At 37.0% G+C, this 14,756-nt stretch overlaps 3 protein-coding genes across 4 annotated transcripts; 1 reads left to right on the forward strand and 2 right to left on the reverse strand.

Annotated features, from left to right (window-relative positions):
* Window positions 1–4: 4 nt before the first annotated feature.
* LOC145212330 (chondroitin sulfate synthase 1-like) lies at window positions 5–5,796 on the reverse strand. The gene is made up of 8 exons (XM_080080425.1): window positions 5,705–5,796; window positions 4,296–4,495; window positions 3,589–3,847; window positions 3,108–3,270; window positions 2,528–2,762; window positions 1,990–2,144; window positions 618–1,739; window positions 5–431 (listed from the first exon to the last, which is right to left on the reverse strand). Exons 1-8 carry the CDS (start codon window positions 5,749–5,751, stop codon window positions 195–197), a joined length of 2,418 nt encoding a protein of 805 aa, XP_079936551.1. The 5' UTR covers window positions 5,752–5,796; the 3' UTR covers window positions 5–194.
* A 1,909-nt stretch (window positions 5,797–7,705) lies between these two features.
* LOC145213969 (uncharacterized) lies at window positions 7,706–11,870 on the forward strand. 2 transcript variants are annotated; one of them, XR_013856936.1, is made up of 10 exons: window positions 7,706–7,926; window positions 8,160–8,289; window positions 8,364–8,486; window positions 8,612–8,729; window positions 8,789–8,892; window positions 8,953–9,186; window positions 9,383–9,511; window positions 9,574–9,676; window positions 9,757–10,696; window positions 11,808–11,870. XR_013856936.1 is itself a non-coding variant. In XM_080082388.1 (9 exons), exons 1-9 carry the CDS (start codon window positions 7,805–7,807, stop codon window positions 10,257–10,259), a joined length of 1,566 nt encoding a protein of 521 aa, XP_079938514.1. In that variant the 5' UTR covers window positions 7,706–7,804; the 3' UTR covers window positions 10,260–11,109. The 2 variants fall into 2 exon arrangements, 1 of the variants encoding a protein (XP_079938514.1); XM_080082388.1 differs by lacking the exon at window positions 11,808–11,870 and having other exon boundaries at window positions 9,757–11,109.
* LOC145213973 (uncharacterized) lies at window positions 11,619–13,046 on the reverse strand. Its single transcript, XM_080082392.1, has 2 exons — window positions 12,610–13,046; window positions 11,619–12,106 (listed from the first exon to the last, which is right to left on the reverse strand). Exons 1-2 carry the CDS (start codon window positions 12,783–12,785, stop codon window positions 11,776–11,778), a joined length of 507 nt encoding a protein of 168 aa, XP_079938518.1. The 5' UTR covers window positions 12,786–13,046; the 3' UTR covers window positions 11,619–11,775.
* Window positions 13,047–14,756: the final 1,710 nt, after the last annotated feature.

Consider the following 14,756-nt stretch of genomic DNA (forward strand, 5'->3'; position numbering starts at 1 on the left):
TAACATATTTTTGTCCCTTGATTAAACTTGTTGTTCCTGGATTAAACTACGTTACTACTTTATATCTGAAGTTTATTAATAACGGTTGAAATAAAATCTGTCAAAATGGATTGCATTTGTTTCTAGCATAAAAGTTATAAAAACATACGAAAATAGGCTACTATTGTGTAAAGAACAAAAGCAAATATAAAAGACTACGATTTTTTCTCTGCAGTTGTGATGTTTGAAACAGGTTGTTCCGGCGAGATAGGAGTGTTCCAGAGATAATAAAGCAATGCACGTGGACCGTAGTGGGTTGCACGAGAGTTCATGCAGTCCTTGTACTGTTTCTCACTGAGAGAGGGATCGCACGATTTGTCATGGTAGATGTGTACTTCTGCTGGTTCAGTGCTTTTAAACACTTGCAGACCGGCGCTTAAGATGGCGTTGACCTAAAAAACAACAAATAATTCTTTCATTTATTTGTACATTGTTTGCCAGTAAGCCAACGTAAATTTACAGAGTGCATGGCACATAGAAAGTTATCTATAAATCTACATATATAGGATGTTAATTAGTCAGTATTTTTGTACTATGTGCTGCACAATGAAAAACAAAATGCCCGAAAAAGCACTTACCATATGAATATCCTCTAAACCCCAACCTTGAATAGTTAGGTCAAAGCCCTTCGTATTCATGAAATCGCTTTTATATATTGACACCATTCCATAACTAAAATGTCTCCAAAAGCCGTCCAGCTCGTCAAAATGGAAATGTGTTTGGGGTTTCGGCAATTCCACGTATACAACATCGGGATCGTACTGACTAAAAAAGACGGGATAATAGGCTTGCTGACCCTGTACGGTGTTTCTTCGAATATGCATCAACATTTCAGGGGCAAACACCAAATCCACATCGCAGAAGAATAAAATCTCATCGGTGCTTGCGACTTCTTTTGCCGCCGTCTGCAGCCCCAAACCCCGCGAAAAATCTGTTCCCGGAGGCATAAAGACCACACTTAATTCCGTGTTTGGATAAGCTCTTTGCAGAGCACTCATGTTCTCAATTATAAAGCGTTCGTCGCTGTTTCGAATAGGCAGGTCCTCAGCGGCATTATAGTTCTCTCGAAGACGAACTGTGTTGGTGTCGTGCACAAAATCGTCGCCCTGACCATCTTCCTTAGATTTAACGTCTTTTGAAGGAAAGTAAGCCAAATACAAGTTCACGTTTTCGCCTCGAGCCAGAAATGCACTTTCAAAGTTGTGCAAGAAGCGCACAAAGTTGTTCGGCCGTCCACTTAGCGCCATGATAAAGTTAACTTTCTTTTCGCTGTGTTTGTGTCCGTTTTGTGGTGTGTCAAAGAATCGCATTAGGTTCTTATTTTCCGTTAAAGCATCTGGTTCCTCGACGAACACAAGGTTATTAATGAAGTACTGCCTGGCATGAATCGGTTTTTCTTCCTTTTTGTCGTGAACAATTTGTCCCCTTGATTTCATCTGATAAGTGCAGAGAATGTGGGATATTGAATCCGTTGCGAAACTTGGATTAACAACGTGGTAGCTTTGGATTAAAGCGACCTCCCTCAGAGTCTTCGATGGAGTGTCAAGTCCCTGTATTACCCTGACTGCAGTGTTTGTGCCGTCTATAAGTTGCGTCTTTAAACCGTCAATCATGTTTCTCACCACGTTCTTCTCGTCAGTTTTAAAGATACTTCTCCCCACCACTGCATCCCATCTGTACTGCGCATGCGTATTCGGATCCTGAAACACAATTTTCAACTTTGGTTGAAATTCCATAAGGTCTGTCGTTATGTATACATCTAATCAGAAAACTTTAAAAGCAATGCCAATGTTATTGCAATGGTAGTTGGTTTGTGCTTTGCAAGTGGATAAAGTAGTTTATCACTAGTTCAAAGTCACATCAGGAATTAAGTTTTGGCGTACAATAGCAGCGATTTGATGGTTCTACCCACACATTTCGCAATTGCATAATTTTTGTGATAAATCTTACCGGATCATTGTAACTGTTGCTGGCCAGTGATCTAAGTTCGCTTTCGAGGCTGTTTACTCTGTTCATGAGATGAAATATCTTCCTCTTCAGTATCATTGAGTGAAACTGAACTTGCTTTTCTGGGTTCTTGTTTGCGTGAAAGATTAAACCATGATCTAATGGAAAAAGAGATAAATACGTTTTTTGCAAAAAAGAATTAAGTGACTTTAAATATGGAAATATTGACAAAACCGTATCTTTATTTTACCTTAGGGTAATACTATTTACAAAATCTAAATATTGTCATTAACAAAACTTCATTTTGAACTTAACGAATTAATAAGTTACATAAAGTCATGTTGATACGTTATGCCTTCGTTTTTGTAAGGTAATTAACTTTTATATTGTCGCTAATTCGCTAGTCTCCAAAATTAATGAAAATGCAAAATAGAACGCATGCCATGTAAAATGCCTATAACGGACCAAATTTGGTTAAAAGTCTAACAATAGACAGACCAGCAAAACCAGCCAGTGCAAATTTATAAACGACAATACTAACCTAACTGATGTGGTTCAATCTTCTCAATATTAGTAGCATAGGAACCTTGTTGATAGTTTTGGTAGAAAAGCTTTTTAGTTTCCCATGATACAGTGCACTGTACACCAGTCATTTTCTGCACACATCTTCCAAGTTCAATGTCCTCGTGTTCGGTGTAAAGCGTCCGCAAACAGGCACCCAGGTTTGGTCCAAGCTGTCGAAGCAAACCACGTGACATAATGACACCTGGGCCACCCTGAAGAAAAATGATGAAGTAGTTTTTACGAATTTTGATACGATGGTGTTAAACATGACTGCCGAGTAACGATGTTAAATATAGGCGTTAGGTACCTTAAACTATAAACCACTATGTATCAATCAGTTAAAATTTGTTTGATGAAATTTTGTTCTTATTCGTGCAAAATTATTGTTCTGTTCTTGTCACCTGTCTGTGCACTTTCCTACGTTACCAGTTTTAAATCTGTGAGCGTTCGAAAGTAACAATAAGTCAGTTTCGGGATTTGAAAATGTAATGCGCCTTACATGCCTTTTGATCGGTTACATTTTTGATAATTTTCTATTATTCTATACCATTATTTACCATGCAATAATTCTCGCCCCTTCTAATCCAATCGTTCTGGTCTTTGCCGAACCCGGCGCTTCCGATAAACCATGGAGTCGACGAGTTGACTCTACTCAAAAACTTGTGCAATTTGTTCGTATCAACGTAGGCGTCATCGTCCAGACGAACAAACCAATCATACCTAAGGAAGATAAAAACATCAAAAGTAACATTAAATCATGGTCTTGCTTATAATAAAGATGCCTTGAATGCACATAATACACAGCCACAGAAAAGGTATACAAACGCACCGTAAAGGCAACAACTACGTGCAATCTAAAAACGTTTTAGCGCATAAACCAACTGACCAGAAAACGCACTTATATCAATGCAAGAGCTTTAAAAAATGGGTCCGTAATGAAAAACAAAGGTGTTGGAAACAAACATTGAAGCTAACGCATCGAAACAACCATAGGCGTCAAAGCACCTATAGGCGTATAATAGTATAATGCGAACTTACTTGCCAAGATAGATGTCGTGCATAAACTTGATCATGGAAAAACTTTTCTTTTGTGGTGGATAATCAACATCTTTTACTCCTGGCAACTGAACAACTCTTACACCGTTTTCGAGGTGACTGCTGACCAAGCGTTTTTCAACATTGTACGTTCCATTATTGTTTGCAAACACTTCTAGTAGCACTTTAGATGGATGGAGAGCCCAAGTGTTGACCGCCGCCTGGGCCCGGGAGCCCAGTTTCTCTTCCATAGACATCATACCTGAGTCACATATTTTACTGGGAATTTGTTGACAATAAAATACTAATGCACGTAGAACATAAAAACCACCAAAATAAACTTCAGGATAGTTGAGTTTTATTATACAAGTTACGAAGCAGTGGTTTTTGACCCTGGATGGTTCAGGGAGTCGATAGCCTAAATATTGTTAAAACGTTTACACGTGCAAGTTAAAACAGTTTCAGTTACTTGTTACGTAGGGTTTCCAAACTTTTAAATTGGAAAACGTTCATTACTTGCATAAAAAACAAATGACATCAGGGTCAGTTCCACAAAAACAAGCAGAAATGCAACCGCATACAATATATTTAAATATGAATTTATTGTGTTGGTTTGGCAACAATTTACTAACCAATGACGAGCATAACATTTTGTTACAAGTAGAAATTAAAATATCTAAAACATCTAGGAGTGTTACAAATAAATGTACCTATATACACTACTCCTCGACGGTCCACATTTTTATCGTCAACTTGTTTTAACTTGTCCACTTCTTTCAACACCACGTCTTGCACGTCGCTGGTCGGTGGAGGACACCATGACCTTGGTAACACGTGGTAGGCGATGGGATGCAGTGAAGGCAGCAGGTGACAGCCGATAGTGAATCCAAGTATGACGCTCAACACGAACCTAACATTGTTTTTTTTAATTTACTATTCTCACTAATTTACTGTGTTGCTGTCATCTCTACTCGTACCTCTTGCATTCGACCCTGCTACAGCATTTTACCAGCATAATGCCACTCGAACTCCTAATTTTTTTGCCCAACAAGTTTTGCACCACAGTCAAGCTTAGTGGTGTTGCAGCTGTTTTGACATGGATCGCTTTCTGACGATATACGAAAGTTTAAGCTCGTATGGAAACGATGAATCGCAGGCAAAAACAAACGACGTATGAATTGCAAAGACGTAACCCGAATAGCTACGTTTTAGTACTGAATGATAATGCGAGTTGATTCATATGTAGTCAGAAAGAGACTACCGCCTGTTCAAGCCTTTACATACAACTGTTGGCATTTCAACCTCAATTAAAAGAGGCTATAAAACAGTAATGATTCCATACCTACAGCGCCATATAATCAGTTCAACTCCTAACCTGCGCATATTTATTCTCCTCCCCGAGTTAAAACCTTTGCCTACTCTAAGGAGGGGGCAATGTATCTTTGCGTTTGTCATGGGCGAACCGCAATGGCCGCTGAGTATTTGAACTTAAACATCGAATTCAAAGCGAAAACGAAAATTTATGTGATATTGACGGCATTGGGCCGGATCCGACCAGTCAGTGCTTTTGACTCATTTAGTTCGGTAATTGTACGGAAGTTTAAAGTGTATTTTAAACTGTCGCTAATCTGATTTTAAATGCCGTTAAACGTTTTAACCATATATAGGTTGATGCGAACCGTATGTCGAAAAGCTATATTATTATCCTTTTATTTTCTAGTATACTTTTGTGCTTACCATACAACCTTAAATGCCTGATCATGCCATTGTAGAACTATATAATTTGGGGAGAAACGTTTGCAAGGGTAAATCAATTACCTCCTTGTATTGGAAAAATTCAATTTAATTCAATTACCTCGCGTTTGCCAAACACTGCTTTGGTGTCATAAAACGCCTTGAACATGAATTATCGTTTTGTCGCAGCCCAAGCGTTCTTTGAACGTGACTAGTCTAAAATAATTTAATATTCACATGCCATTCGAGCTATATATCCACCATTTGTCAACATTTTCACAAATTCAGTCGACACTGCAAAACAACTCCAACAATATGCCACAGCTAAAGCGGCTAAATATTAAAGTTGGCTCTCTTCAGCTTTATAAAATAATACGACAGTTACCTGTATACAATCTTTTCCACGTCAGTTGCTCGCTTTATCCCCGACATTGTTGCCAATTAAGGGATTTTCGGCAAACACGTCAAACACCCTACAAAAGATCTGCTGAAGCACGAACAAATAAAACATGTTGGTTCCTCCAAAAAAATACTACACCTGTGACTGTGTTTAGACCAACGTGTTAGTCTGATTTCAAAACTTTGGGCGTTCCTTACTTCGACACCAAAAGGTCATTCAAACAACGCTACATTATACGAGAAACAGACCATAAAGTATTTAGGTACAGTTGGGTGCAACTTGAAATCGTTATCGTAAACGTGTTAACGTCGGCCGATCACGTTCTGTGTTATGTCATGCATGTGCACATGAAAGCCTTTGTATCCTGGAAGTGCCGTAAAAACGAGCCTTGAGGTAGACGTCTATTACATTAACTAGAAAAGCAAACTTACTGCATAAAGCACCTGTTTGCTTGGATAAATTCTTGTTAGGATAAACTATTCTAACATGTTAGGTTAACCCGGTTCATTTTTTTACTAATTTGGAAACTAAATGCTTTGTAAAGCGCATTTATGTAGCTTGTTTTAACATTAAAACCAAGTATCTGTGCAAACTATTTCTGAACAAAAAATAGGTAAGCTGGTAAAGGTTAGGTAATACAGCACCTACATGCTTTTGCTAAACCTCACTGGTGAAGTTTTAAAGCTAACAACCGTAAAAAATTACCTAACATGAGCTGATAAAAAAGACACTCTGATTCTAAAAGGCGTTTTTACTAAAATACCTAAGCCATCTCATACCCACATTTTTACGGCAGTCGACTTTGTGGGCCAAACCTCTAAATCAAACATCCAGATCGCTTTTTCACGTTTGATAATTCTCTCTCGGTCAACAAGGGCGGGACCGCGACCGCACTACGAGACGAAGGCACCTTTGCTCTGCGTCAGGGCATACGCGGTCAAATTGGAATTTGCCATTTGGCACAAAAGCTTTCCTGTGCAAATGACACGGTGCGGAGAAATTACGGTTTGCTCGAGCGTAAACCCAAAGAAAAGGATCGTTTTCAGATGGAATTAAATGTATCGATATGTTGTTGTAGAAGGGACAACAGCGATACTTCATGTGAGCAGTACTTCTTAAAACTGTCGTTGAGTCTATAATCTGACTTGAGATGGATATCATTTAAGGCATTGGTTAAAAGCTATCCTTAAAGAGAAAAAATGATAGTCACAATTATATGACTAAAAGCCCATATTTGCGGCCAAATAAAAAGTTTGATAAAATATGAAATACATTCCCATTCGCAAACACGTGGCGAAAAACACTGTATTTGAATAAACCAGTGATACAAACAAGAATATTCCTGTATACAAACAAATTACGAAACTAGTAATTTTTTCTAACGTTAAATCTGACACAAATTGTCAACAAAATCATCCGACAATAACCAAGTTGCCTTTGAAGATTCTCTTTACAATAAAAGAAGGACAAAGTGGTCTGTCGCATAAACCAATTACGCTTTAGTCTTGGGACCTTTTCCAATTTGTACCACGGGTGTTTGTCCAAATCTACCACGACTAAAATAATCAGCATTTGTCGTTTATTTTCCGAACCATTCACATTTGTCATTAAAATAATATTTTCCTTTTATTGTGACAGGCTTGAAAATGGCGTTACGAAAACAGAGGTATGTTTTTGTTGAACGACAAGGCCGTTGTAACTTATAATTTACCTTACTAATGTGGTTGGTTATGAGAGCTCAACGAGTAGCTAACTTCGTAAGCAACAGGTTGATACAAAGTATAAGTTACACTAAAATTGTGCTTTAATAAAGTTATTTAGCTTATGTTGCTACAAGTAACCTGAAGTACATACTTCACTGTTATAACGAGGTGCGTTGAGATTGACAATTTTTGCGACAAAGGCAGTAAAACAATTAACATGTTGTAAATAGACAGTGTAACGTGGAGGCGTTGTAAACCGCCAAAGGATTTGGTACTAAGGATATTGGTGCGCGGTACTGTGCTAACCAGATATGCTTTACCATACACCACAAAGATGATGACAGATTACTTATAAAACATATTCTGATCAATAATTTATTAGATGCAGTACAGCAACAGTACCGAAGCGGTCAGCATTACCGTAGTTAGTTTTCTGCCAGTCATTGTGGTCAGTTTGGGATTGATTGCCTTGTTATTATGTTTCGGAGTGTGTCGACATAACAAGTAAGTAAGGAATTTTAATTTTCCCTGACTTCAGCGTGATTTTTTGTTTGTAACTAACTAAAAATATATTTTACAAAACCACACGCATAAATTGTAAATAAACCGAGTTGTTTGGGGACTTTGTGCTTGAAATTGATTTGTTGGAAAAAGTCGTATGTATAAAAGTGGGCCTGGTTTTCCACACGGTTGACAAGACTTTTTGTTGCCAACATTCGAACTGTGAGAATTTACAGGTACAAGGGACATTTAACTGCGTGGCCACGTTACCTGCGAATCAGTGTTTTGTCGGGATCTCTATTGCAGCTGACTTTTTTGATTGTCGTTTCTTGTGCGCTCTTGAAAGACATCCAAACTGGGTTTGATGTAAATAATTTGTGTGGATAAGTATTTGCTTTATTTTTTATTTCTTTAAGGGGCAAAATGGTTCATTGTTTTAGAACGCATTCGCTGTTTCATTAGTAGTTCGTCTCGGAACATGTGGAATATGCATCGGTTATTCATCGGTTTTTGTGTCACTTCTGCTTGAGTCCTGGCGACAATCCAACAAAAGCTACTTGAAGGTTGAGTATATGGTTAGAATTATGCCTTACAAGTGGAAAAATATCTGCGTCAATTGCAAAATTGGTGTTATTATTTTGCATTAAAATTGGTAAAAAACTCGCTTGTTTATACGTCTCATTTATAGAAGCTGAAAGATGAACATTTGTTGATTATCCTTGGTATGTTGTTGATAGTGGAAGTCCTCGTTTTGTCTTTCTGGCTTATTTCATTGAATACTACTGACGAAGCAAAACAGCAGCACTGTGAGTAGGTTGAGACTATAGTCACACCACAAATAGGTAATTATAAAGATTCGATGCAGCTTTGTACTGGTGGGTTCTTTCACAACCGGCAGGACATTTTAAAAGCGTTATAACCCTTGCCGGGGATACAACGTATTGGGTCACTGGCATCGTAATATACAAGGTAAGTATAGGCATATACTGACAAAAGATGTATGTACCTTAGAATTTGTTTGTTTTACAGATATGTTTAGCGACGATGCTTTTGTACAAGTCGCTTTTAGTTCCTATTAAATCGAGAAATCGTAATAATGTCGTCCAGTCGGCTATTATTTTATCGTCGTCAGCTCTGACAGGATTCTCTGCGAGTCTACCAGGAATATTGCTGGTTTCGTCTCCTGATGGCTTGTTTATTATGTTGTGTGTGATTGTTATAACACCAAATGTTATTATAACAGCAACACACATTACTACCAAGGTAAATAACTTTTGATTTTACTTAACTCTTTACATATAAAACAATAATTAACACAAGTTTTCAAGTTGGATTTGGCGTTACCCTAACACCAAATATTATGTTTCTGTGGTGTTTACTTATACTTGCAAACTGATTTTGAATTTACCTTTTTGTTTAGTTGATGTTTGTTTATAAATAAAAGCATTATTTTTGTCAGATTTGTTGTGTCTTTGTTTTCGATTTTTCTTCAAACGACGAGGGAAAACTAGCGCCTTTGCCCAAAGCGCAGGATGATCAATTGCTGTTGCAAATTGAAAACAAACTTCTCATACAGACTATTGCTGAGGTTGTTTCTGTGATGTACTGGTAATATTGATTTGTATTCATCATTTTTTTATTGATTTGCAGAATAAAAAAACTATCCGGTCGTTAAAATCCAGGTTAGACCGTTTGGAAGTTAAACCAAAAACAATGACTCTTTCCACCAGCACTCTACATGTTTTACGAAAAGGTTAGTTTCAAACAATATGAAACATACATGTATATGCTGCATAGAGGTTTTTCTGATGTGCTATTTTTAACAAAACTTAGAAAAACAAGTTTGGTCCGCTCCATCTTTACTGAGCAGAAAATGCGCATCGGACACAATGCTGCAGAAAAATTATGAAAGTCAAGAAACGTCCAATCTCGACGCTTTGAAATCTGATGGCGGTGGTCAAGAAAACAAATTCTTCAACTACTCGGAATTGAAAAACGCGCGTTACCGTGGTGTCATAGACTGTGGCGTAGGTTGCTATTACGTCACTGATTACTCGTCAAGTTCGGATAGCGAAACGGAATGGGAACGATTTGCAGATAACAATGCAACCCGGTTCCAGCAACACGTAAAAATTATTCAGTCAGTTTACGAACAGGGTTTGAGCGAAGTTCACAACAGGCGATCCACACGGGGAATCCCCACACGTACGGCAAATTTGAGTCCAAATATTTACAGGACAAGTTGCGACTTTTTGTCGGATAGTGATTCGAGTTATAGTGACGACTACCCAGACGTGAGGGCAAAAAGTTCTCAAAAAAGCGAAACTTTAGTGTAATGATTTTTTTTCTTTTTGTAACAGAGAACTTTTACACTCAAAAATATTTACTCTTATGTATGCATTGTAAGTTGTAACTTAGGAACAAGATAAAGTACAAATACCCGACAAAATACGTAGTGACAAGAAATAAAGTTTACTTTTTTGACTAAAATGCTGATTGTTACAATCAAACACGTGTTTCATTTTGCATTGCCTACCATTTAAACTTATTGTATGTTACTCTGTGCGCAGTATGTTTTGTTGTCACCTATGAATGTGTATTTTCAAGTGAAGGCCAGATGCGACAATAACTGCGATTGCAAAACAAATTGTAGTTTACACATAGAAATCTTACTTCCCTACACAAATCCCTTCCCGCCGGATTTATATTTACAAATGTTGTTTGTTGATTTTAAAGCAGTGATCCACTTCTAATCTGCTTCGTGAATTTGGAGGTAAGACTTTGATACATATTTTTATGTTGCCGAATACATTTTAAACTTATTTGCCCTCTTTCCATCATTCTAAAATATATAGGTTATATTTGTAAAAACTTTGTTATACTTCAAATTTTTGTTTTACAAATTGTGGTGTCTAAAACCGCTTTCTCTGCTTGGTATCACAATGCATTGAGGGTGCAGTATGTGATCAGTGGGTTTATTTGGTGACAATTGCTTTTTGCATAATAATTTATGTTATACGCAATACGTCTAAGTATACAGAAACGGGTCAAGTGACTCGATGGCCAATGTTTGGCTCTCACTGGCCCGGTCGCGCATATATTACTTGTGTTACTATTTTGTTTATGCAAATGTTTCAATGCCAAGCGTGACAAATAAAATATTGATTGATTGATTGATTGATACAATTACTGTGAAATATTTATTAAGACCTAGCTATTTAAAGAGAACACAAAACTGTCAACTATACTACTATGAAGTTGACAAATGTCAGATGCAACTGTACTTAAAGGTTCACCACCAAACACTAATGTACTTTACATAATTTTGACCACTTTTATGTTTACCACTGTATGGCGCTGACCATCTTCAGTCAGACAAACTTTTATGCTTGCCAAGGCTACTATGAGTCATTACATGTAGTTGTAGATTTAAAAACAAACAAAGCTTTGTACGTTACATGTATCCACTAGTATACAGTTTTCTAATCTGCTTTTATTTAGTAGCCTTAAATCTCATTTGGTTTTGGAAAATAGTTGCTTTCTGCAAGTAACTTAAATTATATTCAACAATTTCTTTTGCATAAATTCGACTGTTGACAACCTAATTTGGAAATGATACTGGTGCTTCTATGCTAATATGTTGTTAGGAAAGACTAATATGCAAAACACATTACAATTGTTGGTGAAAAAATGAGATAAAGCCAACATTTACATTTATTTTCTTTTTACAAAACCATAAATCATGCCAGCAGTTTTACTGCAATGATTGTGAAATAAGAATATACATGTCATATCCATGGCACTTACAGGTATACACACAAACATACTGCACCAAAGAAATATATGATTTCTTTACACTAAACCATTGTCTGTCTGTTCTTCAGGTTTGTGCCTGCGTGGTGGTTTACGAACAACAGCATACACATCATTGTGTCCAGTTTGTCTTTCTTTTTTCTTTTGAACAGTTGCATATACATTATCAGGTGTACTAACTGACGTGGAGGTTTGTGGTAATGATTGATGTTGATCATTCAAAGTGCTGTAGTTATTGTAGTCTTCATGTGTAGGAATACTAGATAATTCAGGGTCTTCTGTAGTTGTGTTTGTTGTACAATCAGGAAGGTGTTCAATGTTGTCAGTTGGTTGCACATTTGAAGCTTCTGTTGAATTAAACCGACGAATTCTGCAATATTTGCATAACTTTAACTTAAATGGGTACAGATTTGTAACTTGATAGTACAAATATATATTTCGTTATCAAAAATATGCAGTGCAACATATGGACACTTGCCATGCAATAGGGTTTTTGAACTCATATTAGCTAAAAGTTATGGTAAAAATAATAGTTACCTAATAAAATAATAGTTACATTCTTAGTTTTGTTTTTTGACTAAACTAAACGTCTTGTTAGGAAATGGTAAATTTCAAAAACTGTTGCGAAATTAGTAAAATTAAACAGATGATAAAAAATATTTTGTTATGTTTGTTTAGTGTGGTATTGTATTTGGTTGAAAAACATGAAAATTGTGGCTATTTTATCTTGTTTTTATACAACAGTTGCTCTTATGAGATTAGTACATTTTTGCAACCCACCTATCTCAGAATCTATTTTTATAAAAAGCTATCATTTCGAAAAAATATTATTTTATTGGTGGAACAAAAGTTCATCCAAATTTGTGTTCTTACGTGTAGTATCCGAAATCCTCCTGTTGTGCAGGTGCAACATTTGTTTCACTGGTCTGAGTTATGCATGTTGATCTTTGCTTCACTAGTATTTCAAAATCCCACTTGCCCTTCTTTTTTTGCCGTTTTTTGTAAAACACTATGAAGCCCAACACCAGCAGAAGTGCCAGAATAGCCATAACTGCCCCCACTGCTGCACCCACATTTGTACCACTTTGTTGGCCAGAATTTCCAAGAGCAAGAGACGTTGAGTTACTTGAATTTGTTTTGTATACAATAGTTGTTTTTCCACTGTCAACATTTCTCTTCGTACTCGGTTGTGTTGACGTGATTATAGTACTTCTGGTTGCAGTATTCTCTGGGATCGTGGCTCTGTTTGATATTGCAGGTTGTGTTTGTGGTAAAGGAATTTGGCATATGTAACCTTTCGTATTGTCACAGCCACCTGATTGTTTTTGTTGATTGTCAGATGGCCGAAAAAAGTAGCATTGCTTGGGAGATGATTGTTGTTGCCCATCGAAGTCTGCCCAAAATTCGCCTTGTTTGCAACACGACGTTATGTGTTGTTTTACGGCGAGTGTTTTCAAAACAGCAATGTTACCCCCTCGAGTTTGACACTTACTCGTAGCACTGGTGTATTTCTGTTGGTTTGTTTCAAAAATATATTTATAACCGTTATAAAGGCACGGTTCGCAGGACATTCTTAAGTTTTTGCGTGCACTGCTAAATAGAGAAATTAAAAATTGGTTATCTATTATTTAACGGGTGAGTTTAGAAACACATATCTTTGACGCCTGTACATTTTTTTTTCGGTCACTGAATGTCTCGATCACTTTACTTTATACAACAAAACACTGCATGTTTTCTCGTTGTATTTAACGTAAATTAGTACAGATACTGCTTTAATCCGCAAAGAGTAACAGTGTGAAAAACGTCACGTATGGTGAACTTTACACGAAGTTTGTCACTTGGACAAATTTCCCAATATTACAGTCAAATATAACTTGTCTAATTTAACTGTTTGGTCATTCGTGCTTGCAGTGATACCTGCTACACACAAAAAGCCTGACATACCAAGGCATCCTTCTGCATCTTCTTTCCCTTTTCGCTCTAAACACAACAAACAACAACAAGTCGTCTTCCGCAGATAGCTGGCACCGCGATATTACTCACTCGACATGCAACCGAAAATGGGCATGAAGCATTCGTGCACGTGGTCACATGTGGCTTTTAGACATTGCACCGGTGACGAAATCCTGAACTCTTGGCATCAACGTTTTCCGTGTTTAGCGAGTCCTGCTATGCGAAACCTTACTTCAACTTGTAGCTACTTTTGTTTCAACTTGATTTCCCCACATGCATTTCCGTTCTTTATGTTTTTAACATTTTTTATCTACAGCTTCTGTCAAATATAACACATTTGACCGGAACATTTATGGTGCATTTCAATAACCAGAGGTGGTTTATTTACCCCCTTTTATAACTGGTTGCAGTGTTTTGAGCCGATGTTACGAAAACTTTGTGTTCGGTTAACTTTTTTTCTGGTGTATGTTGTCCATGTCAACTGATTGGTTCCTGGTGTGTCGTTAATAACTTTTTTAAATAGATGTTCGATTTTCCTTTTTTGCATTTAATGCCACATAACCCTAATTCCTGCGTTTTTTTCAAGACACATTTATGTTTCTTGTTTGTTGTTCAATCGATAGTTGTATTTACTGCGGTCACGTGGCTGTTGGAATACCTTTTGACGTTCTGTCCAAATTCGCATTGGCTAATCTTTCCTAGCAAAAAATAAAGGCTGAGTTGCGCTTGTTCAAAGCGCTCAGATTTTGCTTTTTTTTTATTTTGGGTAGCTTTGCTACTTTTGCAAAGAGATAAGAAACAAATCAGTGAGCACGAATGATGGTGACTTGTTTTTTATGTATATTTATATGATATAATCAACGTCAGCGACGTAATACACAAAAACGAACCGATCACTAACACACAATTTGTAAGTATTTGTTTATTGCAACTGGTGGGTGCAAAATACTGATCTTACTATGATTTTATTTGTACGAATGTTATGGGGAAACAAATAACTGTAAAAAAACGTGTCTCCTTGGAAATGTAGTTTTTGCTTAGAGCGGTTCCCAAGTTGATTATGTTGT

This window comes from Phallusia mammillata, chromosome 2 (assembly GCF_965637545.1).
Source record: "Phallusia mammillata chromosome 2, kaPhaMamm4.hap1.1, whole genome shotgun sequence".
Classification (NCBI taxonomy): Eukaryota; Metazoa; Chordata; class Ascidiacea; order Phlebobranchia; family Ascidiidae; genus Phallusia; species Phallusia mammillata.